A 21064-nucleotide genomic window follows, 5' to 3' on the forward strand; every position below is an offset into this window, starting at 1 on the left:
GTGAATGCCAATATATACGGAATTCAGCCTTACATTCATATATCCCTGCATTATATTCATATATCCCGGGCAGTCCTCACAGAACTCCTGGTGCACTGCTGCAGTTGCTAACCGGCGCGCCATGCGCGGCGATGGCTGGTGCTGTCATCGGTGCGGCTTGTGCGACTCACGTTGCTTTTCGCGAGCAACCTCTCAGCTGCAATCATGAAATGAACTGCAATTGCCTTGTCCGTGATTTTTGCTCATAACGCCGACACCAGGTTTTCTGGTGAAGTTCATGTCACCACTGAGGCTGGGCTTCATTAACTCGGCCCCCCTAAGGAGGAGAAGCCTTCCACCTACTGCACGACCGGCTGCCAATCTATCCCCGAATCTCCCGAAACGGAGGCGGATGCTCAAACCAATAGGCACCGCTTTTTTTTTTGTAACATTAAATTCGTTCCACGCTCTTACGTAGAAGAACGAGCTATGTACAGATTACTTATAAAGCAGCCAGCTACTGGGTGCGGTGCGCTGCGGTTCTTGTACTGCCTCTAATCCTATGAAAAATACGTTTCCACTTACAACAGAGATTTGCTGTCTAAATTTCTGATATGAAGTATGCTGGTACATCTGCATCAACATACACTTGTCATGAATGCCGAGAAATAAAAGCCTTATCCGACCTTCAATGCATGCATGAAATGCGAAACAGCCAAACCACCGTAGAAGAAGAAGATGATGTTGATACGCTCGGTCCCTTGGCAGCTCTTGAGCAGCCGGGTTTTCTAGCAGAGTCCCTTCTGAACCCAATCATAGGCGCGACACTGCTGACAGTCCGCCACGTTTGTTGTCGCCCACTGCGGTGTTCCACTGATCAGTGCGGTTTCGAAGTATTGAATCCTCGCTACTGGAAGCTTCTGCACGTGATAACACGCAATCTGCGCTGGTGCTTTACCTCAGAGGCAGAATCAATAGGACTTTTTCTACTTCCCAGGCATCTGCGTCCGTTCTGAGAAGACAATGCCCCCAAAAGAGGATGCGAGTTCGGACGCGAGCCCCAAATTACCAACTGCTAGCCTTCTCGAGGGCTTCGTCGGGACTGATTCACGAGCCCTCATTCAGGAAAACGTCTACGTCATCTTGGGACACGGATGGTTCCAGCAGTCAGTGTTGCTGTGCACCACCCTCACCGGCATCGTGCTCCTGATGCACGCGTTCGCCTACCGCCTCATCGGCCGCCCCGTGGACCACTGGTGCCAGCCGCCTCCGGAGTTCAGCGACTGGCCCGTCGAGCAGTGGAAAAACGTGGCGATTCGTGTGCTGGCCGACGGAAGCTTCAGCAAGTGCACAGTATACAGCCCGCCAGTCCCGGTGAGCCGGATGGATCATTTCATTTGTCTCAATATTTCTACCTCCTCTACATTAGTTGTGTGAGTGAGGTTTCCGCCTTTGCCCGTACTTACTGTCTGCCTCGATACTTCCTTCGCAGAGGAACCGTCCTGGCACTGTATTTTTGCCTTCTGCCCCCGCCCCCCTCCTTGTGCACACCGAATTGTTAGAAACTTATCTCCTATGGCACGTAATATCTACGTGCAGTTTTCATTTTTAGAGCCGTATGTATCATCATCATCATCATCAGCCTAAGTATGTGCACTGCAGGCCAAACGCCTCTCCCATGTATCTTCAATAGCCCTCTCCATTGTTAGCTGCAGCAACAGTATCCCCGAAAAGTTCTTGACCTTAACCGGCCACCTATTTTCTGCCTCCCCCTACTACGCTTGCCTTCTCTTGGAATCCTTTCTGTTGCATTTAAGCACCAGCGGTTAAATTGCCTTCACGTGACATGCCGTGCTGAAGCCAGTTTTTTCTTCACAAAAAATCGTGCTTTTAGAAAACGAAAGGAGGTGCCATGTGCCACCTGGTCCAGTCTGCATACTCCGCAGATATGTTATGTGCAGTCTCTCCTTGATCCCTTAAACATTCATTTCACAGATCTCCATCCAATGTATAACTTCTGTCCTTCAGTCAAGATTGCATTTGATGACATTTTCCCATCGAATTCAAAGCTGCAGCCCTTTCCTTTCCTCCACGGTTTGTTGCAGGGCAACCTAAGGTCCCTTTCGTCTCATATTCTCATTGATGCCTCGCTGGATCGTGAAAAGGCAGGTGTGGGCATTTTTTCACCTATATTGGGATGGGCCTTTTTTCTCCGTCTTTCTGACTTCACTCCAATTTATCAGGCCGAATTATTAGCAGTGATTTTAGCCTTACGAAAATTAAACCCAACCGTTTCCCCAGTAATGGTTTTGCCGCACTCTCTATCTATTTGCTGTACATTATCATCACCCACTGAGTCTCGGGTATTGCGCCTTAAGCAGCTGATCCCGCTCCATCTAACTTCGGTGGGGTTGCTTTGGGTACAGGGGCACATGGGCATTCAGTTCAATGAGATTGCCGATTCCTGAGCAAGGGCCCTTCTCTGCGGCCCAGTAATTGCTATACTGCCAACCTGCGCATGTACAGCTGCCGTGAGGTTTCGCAGTTACACATTATTTCAGGAATTTTCATCCTCGGCACTTACTTCATCTCCCGAATATCAACATCTTCTGCATCCTTGGAGTAACAAAGACTGGTGCTCGCGCAGACTGGAGGTCTCTTTCACGCGTTTGCGATGCCGAGTACCTCTGCTAAATTTGCATCCGAAATCCGAAGCATTTGAAATCCGAACTCCGTCAGTTTTAGGAATTTTGAAAGTGCTCGTTAAAACGTCTGCTATATTGGGTAAATGACTGATATTATTTATATCGACATATCATTTTTGCTAGTTATCTAAATACTTGAATTCCGCAGTACTGCTCCACGCTTCTAATGTCATCCAGAAATATTTTTGATGTACTGTCATATTCTATACTTATATTTTCAAACTCTTTCTTTTTGATTTGCCGCAAACGTGGCTCACGCTTAAGGTTAAGTGATAGTTTAAATATAACTTTATATTCTCACTCAGTATCGCTCTGCCCTTGCCATTTATTTTGACTTCATTCTTTTTTTTCTTTATTAAGGACGACAACCAAGAGGAGCGCCATGAAGTTGTCTGCGACCGATGGGACTACGACACAACGGACGTTAGTGACAGCGTCGTCAGCATGTGGGACCTCGTTTGCGAACACAGCTGGCTGTACTCCTTCTCCACCTTCGTGTACATCGTGGGTCCGCTGTCCCTCGTGCCTGTTGCCGGTATAATGGCAGACCGCGTGGGGCGCAGGCCGGTCATCCTGGGGAGGGCCGCCACCATGCTGTTGGCCAGCATGGCGGCCAGTTCGACAAATTCCCTGGGTGTCTTCCTCTTGGCCAGGATTGTCGTCTCCGCTACGACCAGCTCGACCAACGTGTTGCACTTTATCGTCCTCTACGAAGTGACGGGAAACGAGCACCGGGCGCTGTACATCCTTCTGGCCAACATTGTCGGTACGTCAGTGCCGCCTGCGCTCTATTCCCTGCTGTCGCCGCTCCGTCCTAGCTGGAGGCTGTCGCACGCGCTGCTCATCGCGGCCACGGCCATTGTGCTGGCCTGGTGCTACTCCTCGAGGAGTCCCCCGTCTGGCAGCTCGCCACGTGGAGAGTTCACCATGCTGAGAACACCGTGCTGCATGCGGCCAAGTGCAACGGAGTGGATATAGCCAAGGCCAGAGCCTCCTTCAGAGCGCTGAGGCGACAGCTTGAGAAGCGGGAGACATCCTCCGGAGCAGGGACAGGTGCATCGGAAACCATCTTCCTTGCGGCTTCCTTTCGCCGACGTGCCGTGTCTATAATTTTGTCCTGGTTTGGCGTGAACTTTGCCTACTATGGTTCACGCATAGGTCACACCAGTTTGGAAACCCATTGGGAAGTATCGGCACACCTGTTCAAAATTCTACTCCTCATCGCGCTCTACTATAGCCTTAAAAAAAGAGGCCAAAGATTCACGCTCTCCGTTGTGCTGGCGCTGCTCTCTCTTTCTGGCGTGTTTCAGACAGTATCCTACGAACTGAAGTTGAATATCGCGATGCCATTATCCTCAATAATGGTCTTAAGCGCCACTACTGCGGCTATGTGCGTCAACTATAGCTATGCCGGCGAAGTGTTCCCCACTGCTATAAGAAGCGTTGGATTCTGCATATCCTATTCCGTCGGCCGCGCGGGAGTCCTTGTGGCCATATTGATTGGCGCTTTCGGCGGACACCAGCGGGTATTAGCATTGAATATTCTGATGACTGTACTGAGTTTGGTCAGCGCGGTGGCGGTTCAGTGGCTTCCAGAGATATTCTCCCATAAAAAGAAAGACACTGATCCAGGAACGGTGGACGCACGGCAGCGCATGGAGGCCCTGAAGGCTTTCCTCGATCCATTTCGAGCATCTACGAAGACGGGACAGTCAAGCAAGCCGGATAGGTACCGGAAGTCAAAGCGGGCGCCTGCAAGCCGTGCTGCATCGGCAGCAGAAAGCGCAGTGACATCTGGGGCGGCGTCCCCTGCGTTAGCCCCTTCCCCGCCGCAAGGGACTGAAACACCTGCTGAAAACTTTGTTTCGCCTATGAGAAAAAGCGTATCACCTTCAAGATCTAGTTCGCCAGGCTCTGCGCAGCACAAAATTGCATCGCCTTCACAGAACATTGGACTACCTCCGGTAAAGGCTACATCCCATTCGCAAGATGTTGGATCTCCACTTAACAAGCTTTCGCCGTCTTCGCAGGAAGTTCGATCACCTTTGAAGAAGGCTGCATCCCCTTCGCAAGATTATTTGCGGTCTCCGCAAAAGGCCGCTTCGAAGAGTAAGAAGGCGCGAAAACACAACACCGCTGGAGGTGGTGGCTTGAACTGAACATCGGCGCAATGTGCTTTCGTATTCTTTTTTGTTCGTTTATTGTGTTCTCATCACGGAACAATTTCAGGGAGACTTGCTATAAATTTTTTAATCTGTCGGCTACTGGAACAAAAATTATCAATGATTTTTTGTCACGATATCTTCGCTATGATTCGCTCCATGACTGTGTCGCCCTCGCCGCGGGGCGGGAAGGAGTACCAATGGTGGACCTGCGTTTAGGGTTTGCTGTCAGTATTTATGTGAAGCTGGCTGCTCTTGCGCTTATGATTGCTGAAGACTATATGCGCATGATTTCGTTGCTCTTAATGTACGCTGGGCTAGTCCTGTACGGAGTTTCGCCGTATGTAATTCATTGGAGGATTTCGTTTTTCTTCGCATTTGGAACTGCATAAATGCCTTTCTTACTGTATGCGTTAGTGTTTTATGAGAGTGGCAGAACGGACATGACAAAATTCGAGGGAATATTTTAGTTGCGTCTTTATGTGTTTTGGTGTTTTCTGTAGCAAAATATGTGTTTTGGTGTTTTATGTAACAAAAAGCAACGGCGTCTCTGCGCATATTTAATCGCCCAAAATATTAATTGCATTGTTTGTGTGACTAATGTGGCCCATACAGATAGTAATTTGTTTTTTGATGGAGCTGGTTATTGGCGCCAGTATAGGTGTTCAGAGCAGAGAGCCCACCGCTGCTGGCCAATGTGTTACAAGGGGGCGTTCAGATTCCGGCATTTAAAAAAGTGGAAATAAAAGCTAATGAAAAATTCATTTCATTTCTTTTATTTACTTTTTTAGAGGAGGAGACAAGACAAAATTCGTGACAACAGCATAACGCGAGTCCTGCCACCTTACAAATTGGCATTCTTTTAGATATGGCTATGGCGCAAGTGATTTACAGGTAAAGAAAAAAGATGAAACGCATAAGTATTATCAACATTTTAAGGAGTTATTGGGGACACAGCAAGTATCGAAAATGAATGCTAGTAGACATGAATAAACAGGCGTCTTCGAAAACAAATTATATGGGAACAAGTAAAACATGCCACCCCTTTCACTTAGGTAAAGACAACGAAAATGACTTCGTAATGGAATTCGGGTTACAAAAACGACCAAACGGCACTTGCTGAAACCGATTTAACAAAGAGGAGAGTGTGTATGATAAGTATTCCTTGCATTAGTTTGCAATTGACGGCGCGGTACTGGAAGTAGTAAGAATATTTCTATTTAGGGCAGGTAGTGACAGTTGATCCGGATCATGAGAGGGAAGTGACTAGAAGTATAAGAGTGGGGTGGAGTGCATATGGCAGGTTGTCTCAGATCATGAATGGCAGTTTACCAATTTCCTTCACGAGAGAAATATACAACATCTGCATCTTACCGGTACTCACCTATGGGGCAGAAACGTGGAGGCTAACAAAGAGGGTTCAGCTTGAGTTAAGAACAACGCAGCGAGCTATGGAAAGGAAAATGATAAGCGTAACGTTAAGAGATCGGATGCGGGCAGAGTGGGTTAGTGAACAAACGCTGTTTAATGAAATCCTAGTTGAAATCAAGAGGAAGAAGTGGGCTTGTAATGCGAAGGCAAGGTAACCGCTGGTCCTTAAAAGTACATGTTTGGATTCCAAGAGACAGCAAGCATAGCAGGGGGCGTTAGAAAGTTAGACGGGTGGATGCGATTAAGAAATTTGCGGGAATACGCTGGCCACAACTGGCGATGGACACGATTAATTAGAGGGACTTGGAGAGGCCTTTGCCCTGCAGTGGGCGTAGTCAGGCTGATGATGATGAAGATGAATTGGCTTGGGCACATTCCACGTTTCAACATGAGGACAGAGACAAGATTCCTGCTTTTCTAACACCATCTGTCGGGCTAGTTGGTTGCGATCGATATGTATCAGCAGCGCGAACACCACACAGGAAGAAGAAGGAGAAGAAGGTAAAGAGCGCTCTTTACCTTCTTCTCCTTCTTCCTGTGTGGTGTTCGCGCTGCTGATACATATGGACCTGCTTTTCTAGAAGCGCGATTTCTCCTAAGACGTTATTGATGGTTTTAACGGAAAACATGAAACATACAAACTACCTGTGACTGGTCTGGTTTGGATTATAAATTTTAACATCCGAAAGCGACACAGGCTATGAGAGAAGCTGCACGGAAGGGCTCCGGAAATTTTGATCACCTCGGGTTCCTGAACATGCACTGGCATCGCACAGTACGCGGGCCTCTCGAATGTCACATCCCTAAAAATTCGACCGCTGTGCCCGGGATGGAACCTGCCTCTTTCGGATCAGCAGCCGAAAGCGATAACTGCTCAGCCACCGCCGCGGTATCAGCAATCTGCAATTATGCATTCAGAAAATGGTAGCAATATCATATCGCAAAAAGAGATCATCGAAAGGATAACGTAAGGAATATTTAGTATACATTTTAAGGGTTTTTTTTAGTTATTGCAATCACTCAAGTTTGTGGCACCATTTGTGCCCGATATGAGGTTTGCATATTGGAGTAAAGAAAGAACCAGCGAACTGTGGAGCATGATTTTAAAATTTTCGAGAAGTATAACTTTAATCTTCATAAGACCTCTACTGCAAGGCTACATTATAACAGACATGTTTTATGTGCTTAGTCTATGTTCAGGGCATTGAAAAAATGAGACCAAGCATCTTTGCAGAATCGACTATTTCCAATGTATTTGTGCTTGGGCGTATAATAAGCGGCTCGGAAGTGCGTTTTCCGTACGGCAAATGTACCGGAATCAGTTTTCTTTGGATTTATCCAAAGATGACGACACGAACAACCCCCTGGGGAAGCGTAAGAGGCCAGAAAACTCACTATATAAAACGTATATAAAATCCGCATTATATACGTAAAAAATGACGTCACTTGTGGAATCATCGCACAAATCATCTTAAATTCTTCGACATCATAAAAATCAGGAACCTCGCCTGTTTTTGATACCTAAGAAATGAGAGGGACGAAATTTTACAAAAAAAAACAATGCGAAAAGCCTACTCAGCGAGGTCTTCTTCAAAACGCATTGCCAATTACGAAAATTTAGAAACCAGGCTGACCTTCGTTGTACGGCCATGAATTTGGGAATCTAACCCCGAACCACGAAATCAAATATAAAATGTGGTTTTAGACTACCTAAATTATTCGTCTAACTGTTAACCTACTTCCGGCACAAAACCTCCGTACTGCTGCACAATCCATCTTAATGTACCGCGTCGGCGAATCTCTCATAATTTTTAAGAATTCAGGGGGCACTTTGTTGACCTAAATTGCAGTAAGGCGAAAGCCTTTAGCGCGGTGTTGCTGCTTGTGTCACTGATGTGTGGTTAAGATGTTAAGCTTCGCCTCTAAGAGGAGTATGAATGAATGAATGAATGAATGAACGAATGAATGAATGAATGAATGAATGAATGAATGAATGAATGAATGAATGAATGAATGAATGAATGAATGAATGAATGAAAAACTTTATTGTACTACAAATGTTCTTTCTCCCAGCGTAGGTGGAGCCCTCAGTCCAGGGCCCCAGCGGCCTTTGCTGTCTTGCGAGCCTTGTCGAACAGCTTGAGCTGCTCTTCAGGCTTCGAGCTGGACAGCGCATCCTCCCACTGCTCCGGTTGGCGTGTTTTTTATCGGCGCTGCCTGCATTTTTGGACAGGCCAATGTAACGTGGTAAAGCGTCGGGTGTTCACCGCATAGCGCGCATTTGTTGTCATATGTGGAAGGATAGATTTTGCTGAGTAAACTGAGATGTGGGTATGTACAGGGTCTGTTCTGAAAGTAGTAGGACTGGTTTTTTTCCTGGGCGAACGGCCGGACGAGAGGTGGTCTGCGCGTGCAGGGTCGTTGAAGGGGGATATTGGGAATGCTGGGGAAAATCGGCAGTCGGCTCTCGGCCGTTGAAGAGAGGAGGTCGCTTGTACTGTGAACCCCTGTAGAAACGTCTCGTCACGCAGTCAAGCGTTTACTGGATCAGCGATACGCGATCAAATTTTGAGTAAATCTTGGTAAAACGGGCAAAGGTACTCACAGCATGATTAAGCAGGCCTACGGTGACGTTTCCATGGGTAGATCAGGTGTCTTTTGAGCGGCACAAGCTTTTCCAAGAAGGTAAGGAAAATGTGGAGGAAGGTGAACACTTCAGACGCCCTTCGACCAGCAAGACCAACGAAAATGTGTAGCGAGGGAAACATTTACTTAACATTGATCGTACAATGAGTATCAGAATGATTGCTGATGACTTGAGCATTCCTCAAACCCAAGTTTTTGAGATCATGACAGAAAACTTATCCATGAGGAAAGCGTGTGCGAAGTTGGTGCCGGGAGTGTTGTCAGAGGAGAAAATGGCCATCTGGTAGGATCTTCTTCATCATGTGAATGAGGACCCCGATTTTTTGCCCAGCAGAAGGCGGCAGCGCTGCCTCAGGCCCCCTAGAGCCTCGACTTGGCCCCGCAAGACTTTTTTCTATTCCCGAGAATAAAATCGACGCTCGAAGGGAAACTACACAGATCGATAGAGGTGGTTCAACCGGCCGTGACGAGGGAGCTAAACAGCATTCCGGTCCAGGCGTTCCTGGAGGCGTACGAAAACTGTAAAACTCATTGGCAGCAGCGTGTAGGTGCGGAAGGGTGCTACCTTGAAAAATTATAATCGTTTGTACTATTGTCCTGAATAAATTTTGTTTAAAAAAATGAGTCCTACTACTTTCAGAACAGACCATGTATTAGTCTGAAGTTGTCTCCAGGCAACCGACTGCTCTCTACTAAGGTCTTTGTGGGCAGGAGGGTAGGTCCTCCGGCGGCCTCGTTGGTGTTCTAAGATGGCTCCATACCGTCTAATGACTGCGTCCAGTTCCCCTTCTGTGCGCGCCTCCTGGTTGGCGTATGCTCGGGCGTTGGCGTCCGGACATTGTTTACCTTTGACAGCCTCATGGCCTGGTGTCCACGTGATGAAGCATCTCGTAAAGGTGATTGTCCTCGCCTTGAGTATGTGAATGGCTGCAGTGGATATGCGTCCACTGCTGTACCTTCTGCACGCCTCTTGCGAGTCTGTAATGATGTGTGCATGGGGCTCGTCACTCTGCTGGGTGATGGCGAGTGCAACTGCTGCTTCCTCAGCCTCGAGGATGTTGTTGGTTTTTATCGAAGCGCAGTTGATTTCCCTGAGCTGGTGATCCACCACGCTGGCTACCGAGCCGTGTAGCTGTCTGTATGTTGTTGCGCCAACGTATAATACGTCTTTTACCCCGGCGAAGCTTATGCCATGGAATTCGGATCTTTCCTTTCTTCTCGCCTTATGTATATCTGGAATGATTCTCCCGATTTCATTTGGAACGCTCGCTGTGTTATTGATTTCTTTCAAAGCGTCCCTCATGCCCAGCAACCGCAGCGTGTTTCTGCCTGTTTCGAATAGCATCAGGCTTGTTTTCTTCGCGAGAAGGTGGGCCTTGATATGTTCTCGTTCTGTGTTGGTTATGCCAAGTTTAAGGAATTTCTCCGTCGATGTGTTGACCGGCAGTCCGAGAGCGCATTTGTATGCTTTTCTAAGAATTGCCTCTAACTGCTCCTTTTCTTGCTCGAGCGGTGTTTGGTAGGGGACACCGTATAAGATCCTACTGACCACGAGAGCCTGTACTAGCCTACATGTGTCTTCCTCCTTCATACCTATTCTTCTGTTGGAAATTCTTGCAATCATCCTGGTGATCTGTGCTCTGGTATTTGCTAGCTCTCTGATCGTGTGATCAATGCGACGGTTGCTTTGGATCCACATGCCGAGGATCCTAACTTTCGATACTTCCGGAAGCTTCGTTTCCCCTATGTAGATATCTATGGAGTTTTGCAGATCATACCCTTTTCTGTAGACTCTGAGCACCTCGGATTTTTCAGGGTAGCATGCAAGTCTACAGTGTCGGGCGTATGCGTTGACCGTGTCTGCTGCTCGCTGAAGAAGCTCTTGTTTTTCTCCTAAGGATCCCCTTGTCACCCAGATTGTGATATCATCCGCGTAGATAGCATACCTGATACATCCAACGCGACAGCGTCTTGAAACGCTGCCAAGTTGTCCACAGAACGCCAACGCCCGTTCGGCTCTACGCCTTGCTCGTCGATAAATTGGTTTTTGAGGAAAGGAAATGCATGTCTCGCATATCTCGGTGGACACCTGAAACTCGGTGTAACGGGAACGAACGAAGATGGGAGTTTACGAGGACACCGTTTACACGGCTGTCACCTCCGCCCTACGTCTACCACGGACGGTTAGCACGAAACGTCTCCTGGCCACTGGTACCCACAATACAGTGACCGAATTAATAGAGGCTCAACGCACCAACCTACTGCGACAGCTACGTCTCAATCCACCCATTCCCACCCCAACAAGTCCTACACCTTACATGATCTCTCTGCGCACTCAGGATCACATATATCAGAAGCCCCTACCGCGCAATATGAGCGCTAGTCTCCATCATGGTAGGCGGCTGGCAGGAGCGAGCTATTACACGAAAACATACAGCAACCGCTCCGATATCCTTCATGTCGACGCGGTACAAAATTCGAAACCAGGATATTTCACGGCAGTCGCAGCCTATGAAGACGGCACAGGGGGGGCCGCCGCCACTATCCGGACTAATTCGCCTGCAGAAGCGGAAGGAGCCGCCATCGCACTTGCTCTGGCCCACTCCGACATTGACAAAAACGTAGCCGAAATTTGCACAGATTCCCAGGCCGCGTACCGCCACTACCTAAAGGGCGTGGCGACGCCGGCAACACATCGTATTCTTGCCACAGTCACCTTTCTCGACCAAACGGTTACTCTGTCGTGGGTCCCTGGGCATGCCTCGATCCCCGGTAATGAGCGCGTTCATGCGCTGGCCCGAGAACTCTCCTCCCGGACCCCGGATGATCAGGCACCCAACCCTGCGAAAGAGGCTACATCGGTCCTGTATACATATCATCAAATTACAACACTCTACAAACTCAGCCGAATGACACTGCCACCACCGCACAGTACCTTGTCGCCCTCATCCAGCGCCACATGGCGACAATTACAGACAGGCTGTTTTATTTCCCCCCACCGTCTCTCATGCTTTCACCCCACCTTTCCTCCTGATAGTACCACCTGTGGCGTGCCCAGATCTACACTTTTCCACTACCTTTGGGAATGTCCGTCCCCAAAGGCAGTACCCCCATCCCCAATCCCACTCATTCTTCCTGGGAGGCTGCTTTACGGACCGCTCAGCCCGTCGGCCAGAAATGGCTGGTGGATCGGGCTTTACGTGAAGCGCAAGCCCGTGGACTCCTGGACCAGTAGGAGACCACCCTGGAAGAATTTTTTTTTGTAATAAAGTTGTTTCCATCCATCCATTCACTAGACGTGCCTTTGTTCATTCGAAACCATCGCGCTGGCATGATGGGGAGGTTAGCGTGCTCGCCTCGCACTGCAGAGACCCTGGTTCGATTCCCCAACACGACCAATGTCCTACTCGGTTTTATTTATTTATCTGGTCTGACTACAAAGGTTAATTAGGTTAATTTGTTAATTAAGCAATTAACTAAACTCATTCCCACTTGGAACATCACTATAAGATCCCGTTAATTGGTTGCATGGTACTCGCCAAAGTACAATTGGTCCCGTTTGAAATTCGGCCACTGTGACGTCACGACCAATTCGACCAATTGAAAAGCGTGACATTTCTGTCGACAACTTGGGCTTACAACGATGAGGCATTAAAGGCTTCCGCCTTAAAATATGAGAGATACGCGGCGTTCTGGCTTTCCGACCCTTTAAGAATGCCGCCGCGGGAGCTCAGTGGCTATGGTGCTCGGCTGCTGACCCAAAAGACGCGAGTTCGATCCCGGCCGCGGCGGCTAGAATTTCTTTGGAGGAGAAATTCTAGAGGCCCGTGTACTGTGCGATGTCAGTGCACGTTAAAGAACCCCAGGTGGTCGAAATTTCCGGAGCCCTTCACTACGGCGTCTCTCATAGCCTTAGTCGCTTTGGGACGTTAAACCCCACAAAACCAAACCAAACCTTTGGTCATGAATGGATATTCTTTGAATGTCCATAATAAGTGAATGTCGATATATGCGGATGTGATCATTCTCTGCGTCGCAATCATAGTTGCCTGGGAGTCCTCACACCGCACCTGGCGCCCTGGCGCAGTGGCTGAGCGACGGGCCACTGCGCTGCAATGGCTGGTGCTGTCATCACTAACTGAACGACCACCTGTGGAGGTGGGCAGTTTAAGAGTAAGCAGTACACACACGCACACACAACCGGCTCAATCCCGCATTCCGTTGATCAGCTTAAAACAAAACAGGCTTCAGTGAGACCAAATAACAGACATAACGGAGAAATGCGGGGAATGCCGGTTACAACTGCTAATGCACTGAAAATCAATCTACGTATACTATGGTCCTTCAAAAAAATTGAGGGGACACTTACGCTCCATCATAAGGATATGACGCCATAGCGATCGTATATCGAGACTCTCGTTCACTATATACATAGATCCCTGGCAGCCCTCATAGCTGTGTGGCGCAGTGGTCCAGCGGTTAAGCGCTACACCACTTTCCTGCGACGGCAGGAGCTCCCAGCGGTGGGGCTTGCGCAGCCCAGGTTGCTTTTCCCGAGTGATCAATCATTAATTTAACTGCCCCCTACCAAGGTTAACAGTTGTCCGGTGGCAGGCTGTGATGATGCCGAAGGGTCAGGTGACCTACGTGTCCCACTTGCATCCCAGGTTGTCCTCTGGGGACACCCTGCCAGATCCTTCCCGTAATTTTTCGCTCACAATGCCGACACCTGGTTTTCTGATGAAGTTTACGTCCCCACTGGGCCTCGGCCTCCTTTACTCCGCCGCCCTGGACAGAAGGAGCCTATGCCTACTGTATGACTGGTCGGTAATCGATACCCTCACCTCCCGCATTGGAGGCGGATGCCCAAACCAGTAGGCACCAATTTTTTTTGTGACATCGAATTTGTTGCACGCGTTTATGCACACGGACGGCCTAGGAAAAGGTTATTTACAAAGCAGCCAGCAAATGGTGGCGGCGCGCTGCGGTTCTTACATTGCGTCTAATTGTTTGAAAAATTACGTTTCCGCTTAAAACAGATTTTCTGCTAAATTTATATAAGAATTCATACTGAAACATCTGCCATCAACATACAATTGTCATGAACGCCGACAAATAAAAAAAACTTTTTCCGACCTTCAACGCATGCGTCCCATGCGTCCCATGCGAAACAACCAAACCACCAAAGAAGACGCAGACGACGTAGAAAAAATCTGCCGCTTAGCAGCTCTTCAGCGGCTGGAGGTTACAGCAGAGTCTCTCCTGAACCCAAGCCATAGGCGCCACTGTAATCGTTATCCTCCACGTTCGTGGTCGTCCACTTCGGTGTTCCACAGGTCAGTACGGTCTCTAGGTATTGTATCCTCACTAGTGGGAGCTTCGGCGAGGGCTGACACGCAAACTGTGCCGGTGCTTGTCCCCAGAGGCATAACTGGTAGGATTTAATCTACTTGCAGGGAATTGACGTCCATCCCGATAAGACAATGCCCCCAAAAGAGGATGCAAGCTCGGAAATGGGCCCCAAATTACCAACTGCTTGCCTCCTCGAGGGCTTCGTGGGCACTGATTCGCGAGCCCTGATTCAGGAAAATGTGTACGTCATCTTGGGCCACGGATGGTTCCAGCAGTCGGTGTTGCTGTGCACCACCCTCAGCGTAATCGTGCTCCTGATGCACGCGTTCGCCTACCGCCTCATCGGCCGCCCCGTGGACCACTGGTGCCAGCCGCCTTTGGAGTTCCGCGACTGGCCAGTCCCGCAGTGGAAGAACGTGGCGATTCCTGTGCTGGCCGACGGAAGCTTCAGCAAGTGCACAGTATACAGCCCGCCAGTTCCGGTAAGCCAGATGGATTATTCTATTTCTCTCAATATTTCTACCAGCTATATGTTAGTTGTGCGAGCGAGGTTTCCTCCTTTGCCGCTTTTTAAGCCTGTCTGTCAAGGTACTTTTGTCGCACAGCAACTATCCTGTGACTGCGTTTTGTTCTCTCTGCCTCTCTTGCGGGCACCTCCGAAATGTTAGCATCTTACTCACGGTAACATCTACGTGCAGGTTTAATTTTTACAGCGTATGTGTCATCATCATCGTCAGACACTATGCGCACAGCAGGGCAAAGGCCTCTCCCATGCCTCTTTAAATAACCCTGTCCGCTTATATCTGCGGCAATTCTATCCCCGAAGACTTATTATTCTTATCAAGCCAGCTCTCGTTCTTCCGACCCGTGCTACGTTTGCCCTCTCTAGCAATCCAATACGTTACCTTTAAGGACCGGCGGTTATCTTGTCTGCGCATTACATGTCGCGCCCGAGCCGATTTTTTCTTGACAGCGCCCACAAAATGACGAGGACGAAGACGAGGGTAGACTCAAATACACTCAAGCACTTCTCTGTCTTTTCTGATCTTCGTCCTCGTCGTTTTGTTGCGCGTCGTCTTTATCTTAAGCTGAACGCGTTTCGTAAGCCTCAACATTCCTACCCTATAGGTGAGCACCTACATGACGTAGGTGTTGTCTGTATGTGAAACACTAAAGCGCTTCACATTTGGCTCCGCAGTCATAGTATTTGATAGATGAAAATTCGCGAATATAAATGTTACCTCGCTAGGCTCGCGTCATTACACGTAATTTTGACGGCAAGTTGTGCACAAAATCCTTTGGCTAACCGCCAACAGCAGATGTCGCAGTATGCAGTTGGACATGACTTCCGTTTCCTTTCGGCAGCCGGATAATGGATAGAAAGTGCACGATGCGGTAAGAATGCACAGGCAGTTCAAAATAGGCTCTGTCACTGTCACCATCAGCCTGACTACGCCCACTGGTGGACAAAGGGCTTTACCATGTCTCTCCAATTAATGCTGTCCTTTGCCAACTGCGGTCACCGTACCCCCGCAAACTTCTTAATGTCATGAGCCACCCAAACTTGCTTGCGCCCCCTGCTACGCTTGCCTTCTCGTGGAATCTACTCCGTTTCCCTTAAGGACCAGCGGTTATCTTGCCTTCGCAATACATGCCCTGCCCAAGGACATTTTTTTTTCTTTTCAGTGCGACTAAGATGTCATTAATACGCGTTTGTTCCCTCACCCACTGCGCCCGCTTCCGGTCTCTTGACGTTGCACCTATCATTTTTATTTCCATAGCTGACTGCGTTGTCCTTAAATTAAGCTGAACCCTCTTTGTTAGGCTCCAGGTTTCTGCCCCATAGGTGAGTGACGTTAAAATACAGCTATTGTATGCTTTTTCCTTGAGAGATATTGGTAAAAATCTCTTCATCATCTGAGAGAACCTACCTTATGAGCTCCACATAATTCCTATTCTTTAAGTTATTTCTCTCTCATGATCCACATCAGCGGTCACTACCTGCTCTAAGTAGGTATATTCTCTTCGTACTTCCAGCACCTCACTACATGTTGCCAACTGCTGTTCCCTTGCTAGACTGTTCAGAATTACTTCGGTTTCCTAGATGTTGGTTTTTAGAACCACCGTTCTGCTCCGCTTGTCTAGCTCTCTGATCATGCTTTGTAGCTCATCTAAGGGGTGACATAGCAAGGAATGTCATCAGTGAATTGCAAATTATTTAGGTAGTCTGCATTAACTCTTATCACCAAATATTCCCAATCCAGGCATCGGAAGACCTTCTGTGAACCTCTCGTGAATAGCATTGGCGATATAAAGCATCCCTGCCTGATACTTTCTTTATTGGAATTTTATTGTTGACTTCATGGAGGACTATGGGAGCTCCACAGTCGTTGTAGATATCTTCCAGTATTTTCACATAAGACTCTTCTACACCCTGATTTCTGTAGTGCCTGTATGACTGCTGAGGTTTGCACTGAGTCAAATGCTTTCTCGTAGTTGACAAACGCAATATATTCTGCGCATTCCTGTACCAACTGATTGATAGTGTGAATAGAGTCTATTGCCTAGTATCCTTTACGAAAGCCTGCCTGGTCATTTGGCTGACTGAAGTGTAATATTTTCCTGCTTCTGTTTGCGATTACCTTAGTAAATATCTTGTAGGAAACGGTCAGTAAGCTCATGGATCTTAAATTTTTCAAGTCGTTCACCTCTCCCTTCTTATGCTCTGTAAGTATTGACTTTTGTAAAAATCTGACAAATTGGCACTAAGCCCCACAATGAGTAGTTTTAAAGGTAATTAGTCATGTTTAGTGGCTTATTACCTAATTAAGATTAAATCTAGAGCAACTAGCGTCCACAAAAGCAGCCATCTTCTTCCTGAAAAGATTGGATTTCAAATCGAACTCCCCAAATTTAGGAACATTTATAAGTGCTCGTTGAAACACCCAGTATAGGAAGATTATTACGACTGTTTTAAACTAAAAGGGACAGGGAAATCGAAAAAGCAACGCAAACCATGGATGACAAATGAATAGCTTAGGATGATTAAAAGCAAGGAACAGTTGTATGCTAAGTTCATCCAAACAAAAAGATCTGTGGCCTTCCTGCTTTTAGAAAATAGAGAAACCGTGTACAAACTTTCTGCAAAAATACATATTTCAATGGCGCGAACATAACAGATTATCGAAGAATGGCACTCGCCACAGAGAGGAACTTTATTTAACAGTACGCGGAAAAACACTCGAGGAAAACGAATCACCAGAGAAGCTTAATGAACACTATGTGAATCTCAACACCGCAGCATCCCCAGTCGATAAGGGTGATGTTGTAAAATACACAGGCGCACCTAATTCTAAAACAACTTTTTTTGAACCAAGAGCTTGCGTAGAAATCTACTCTGTTTTTATGTCGCTGAAAAATAGTGTCACAAAATTTGGCGCCATCTTTAAAAAAACGAACAAACAGAGCCGCGCGGACGCATATCGCCTGCGCGGGTCGTGAAACGGGGGAGAAGGAAACCCCGGTGAGCGGTGAAAGTGAAAGTGCAGCTACTACCGAGGCAGTAGGCACTGAGGAGAAGGCCAGCCTGACGCTTCGGTCAGAGGGTACCTTAGGGCAGTGGCCTGAAAATGTGGAAAAATTTGGAGCTCCAGCAACAAATCACAATGCTGCATGCCTGAGAGTTGCAGCAGGGACCGTGAGGAAGAGCGGTCAAATTTAAAAGAGTGCGAAAACTCTGACGTCGCTGTTGCTCCGGAGAGCACTTCATGTCAAAGGCAGGAGTCTGTTGCGCGTGAACTCTCGGGCAGCGAGGAGGGCTTTTCCTATGAGGAAGGCGAGGAAATTGGTGCCCATGACGAAGGCGAGGAATCTTTTGCCTCTGAGGAAGGAGTAGGTGCAGTAGAATGAAAGCCTTTTTGCGACTGCACCGAAAGTGACCAACTGAAGCAAGGAATTGGCAAAGAAGAATTCATAAGTGAGGAGAATGATTCTCCAAAGACTCCTGAGACAAGCTGTGAGCATTGTGCTCGAAGAGTAGTGAGGAAGAAGAAAAGAAAAAAGGACTTGGAGATGAAAGCGCAGTCCTAGAAGAACAAAAGAAAGCTGGACCAGTGGCTTCATCGCGAGAGAAGAGCTCGGATGACGCAATTGACGGTGAACGGAGCTTGACCCGAAGTAGAATGTGGAAGGAAGTAAAGAGGAGGATAAGCGAATCGAGCACTGCCGATACAGGTGAAATCGAACTGCAAAAATCCCGGAGAAAATTCAGGAAGAGAATGGACAGAAAGAGAACTAAGCTGAAGACAGCTGAGTCGAGTCCAAGCCAGCTGCAGGAGCATAGCAGCAAAATGAGGAAGAAGCTGAGACGAACGAGCCCGCCATACAGAAAGGACTCCGTCTGGAGAAGAAAGCGCTAAGAGAAGAGTGCACCCCAAAAGGAAGGAGAACACGAGAAGTGTAGCCATCATGTGCGAACTGGGATTAAATTCCTTTGTAACCGACGCGGTAGCCACACGAATAGTGGAAGGGCTTGAAGTCTGGGCGCAAAACCACACAGCACTACGAGTAGGAAACTGGGCCCGAAAAGCGTTCGGAAGGGAATCCTCAGAATGAGGCGGAAGAAGACTAGAACGGGTGACAGGAAGAAAACAGAGTCGCGTAAGAAAGAGAATTGAAAGGGCGACTGGGAGCTTGAGCGAAACATTCCTGTTCCGAACCCTCTGTATAAGCCAAACTTGGAAGTATAGACGAAAGTATGCCTCGTACTTGTGTGCTGCCTATTTACAATTTTGTGTCAATGTGCTGCCGAACTAGGGTATGTTTGAAGTGCATCCTGTCTACTGCACTGTGTTCTTTATGTGGAAACATCAATGTATTGACCTATATATCTTCTCACATGCCATTGAGAGTTTGCTAGCGCATGCATGTGCGCGCGAAGTTTGTAATTTGTGAATATTGTAGCACATTATTCTTAAAGTTAGAGGTCGAGTCACAAAATTCGGCGGAATTTTGAAAAGAAACAAACAGCGCCGCGCGGACACATCTCGCCAGCGCGGGTCGTAAAACGGGGGAGAAGACAACCCCGGTGAGCGACTAGCCTTGTGTCAGTGGCTGCTCCCTCCACCACCGCTCGCCGACACGACGCGCGGGAAGAGAATGAGTCAGCCATGACGTCGATTTTTGTAGAATGTCGGAGCTGCTTCTACTCAAAGCCGGCAGAGAGGGTTTAGTCTTGCGTGTGCTAAGATATGTTCTCCTCCTCTTCATTCGTACGTCGGCGGCGGCGTCACGACAGAAATTTCCAGATGATCCTGGAAGCCACTCCCGGCTTTTCACCAATCAGGGAAGCGCGCCCAGCGCGGCAAAGAGAAGGAGACTGCACGGCCGATACTATGTGTATGCGCGCGCCTCCATTGGCGAGAAGAACAGACAGCCGTGAGCAAAACCATATAAGAAGGGCGTTGACCGCCGTCGGTTAGCCTTTCTCCCCCTCCCCCCTCTACACCTATCGGCACGTCAGCAATGGGCGTCTTGGTTAGCGACCAGTAGATTGGCTCGTGCCATCCCTCTTTCCTCTTCAAATCATTCACTGACGTAGGTTAGCCCGAGACGCCGCTTAAGCTTCATCGAAGCGCGCCCGCTCGACTCCCGGGACAACGCCACTCGCCCCCGCCACGGACCAACGAGGCAGCGCGCGCCAGTCTGCGGGACGGCATCGTCTTGAACCTCGGGTCGTCGGACTGTGGCAGAGCCTGGTGAACAAACTGTGTTTTGTTTGTTTGCCTCTCTCTTGTGTTAGTGCACTTGAGGTAGAATATCTCTTTTTTTATTGTAGTCTTTCTCGAGTTCAACTTTGCACGAGTTGCATTGTTTTGCTAATCATTTTGTTTGCGTTTGTACTAGTGATTGTGAAATCCTCTCTATAATCTTGTTGCTGCATAAACTTTGTTTTGTTTGCAAACCTTTGGCTGCGACCCATTTTCTGGCGTGAACATTTGGCTGCGGCCCATTCTCTTGATTACGACCGGCGAAAGCTCGGCACCAAACGACCAAAAACCTCTTGTCACTTGGTAGCTGGTCTCCGCTGAGCTTGCCGCGCTGAGTCGAAGGCATCTCCTTTGAATCCGTTCCCGCCACCTCCCCATGCTTAGGGATGTCTGGGAACTAACGCTAAGAGTGCGCGAAGTTGGGGTGACAAATAGCATGGCCCGAGATATTGATGACTTAGAAATTAAACCCATAAAACATGGTCTCGACCTTTTGGCATCACCCCTTTGTTTCATCTTTAACCCTGTCTTGCAGACTGGAGCTTTTCAAGAAAAAATGTTGTGTGCTAGATTGTGAGCTGAACATAAATCTGGTGATGAAAACAATTTTTCAAATTATCGCCCGATTTTTGGGTTACCTGTTTTCTCTAGAGATTAGAAGAAGTTATAGGCAAAAGAGTACTTCATTCTTTGACGAACATGAGATACTATAACATTACTGCAGATTTTACTGCAGATTTTAGCGCGAAAAACACGGACAGAAAGAGTAGACGACACGAGCGCTGACTAACAACTGGAAGTTTATTCGAAAACACGTAGAATTATAAAGAAAAAAAGTGCTATAAAATCGTTGGTCAAAAACCAAAAAAAGAAAACTAAACACAACAGTCACCGCCAGCTCCTGCTATCAAGGCGCAAAGCACTTGTCCAGATAAGCTACCTCTTTTTACAAGGTGCCATTGGTCTGCGGAAAGGTGTATTACGGCCAAACGGGCAGATGCATCAACGTGCGGCTGCAGGA

At 48.0% G+C, this 21064-nt stretch overlaps 1 protein-coding gene across 1 annotated transcript; it reads left to right on the forward strand.

Moving 5' to 3' along the window:
• The first annotated feature begins 1002 nt into the window (after positions 1 to 1002).
• On the forward strand, positions 1003 to 3662 carry LOC149362370 (beta-alanine transporter-like). The gene is made up of 3 exons (XM_089568278.1): positions 1003 to 1353; positions 2085 to 2144; positions 3045 to 3662. Exons 1-3 carry the CDS (start codon positions 1003 to 1005, stop codon positions 3660 to 3662), a joined length of 1029 nt encoding a protein of 342 aa, XP_089424404.1.
• Positions 3663 to 21064: the final 17402 nt, after the last annotated feature.

The sequence above is a fragment of the Amblyomma mixtum genome, chromosome 2 (genome assembly GCF_055824585.1).
Source record: "Amblyomma mixtum isolate Tamu chromosome 2, ASM5582458v1, whole genome shotgun sequence".
Classification (NCBI taxonomy): Eukaryota; Metazoa; Arthropoda; class Arachnida; order Ixodida; family Ixodidae; genus Amblyomma; species Amblyomma mixtum.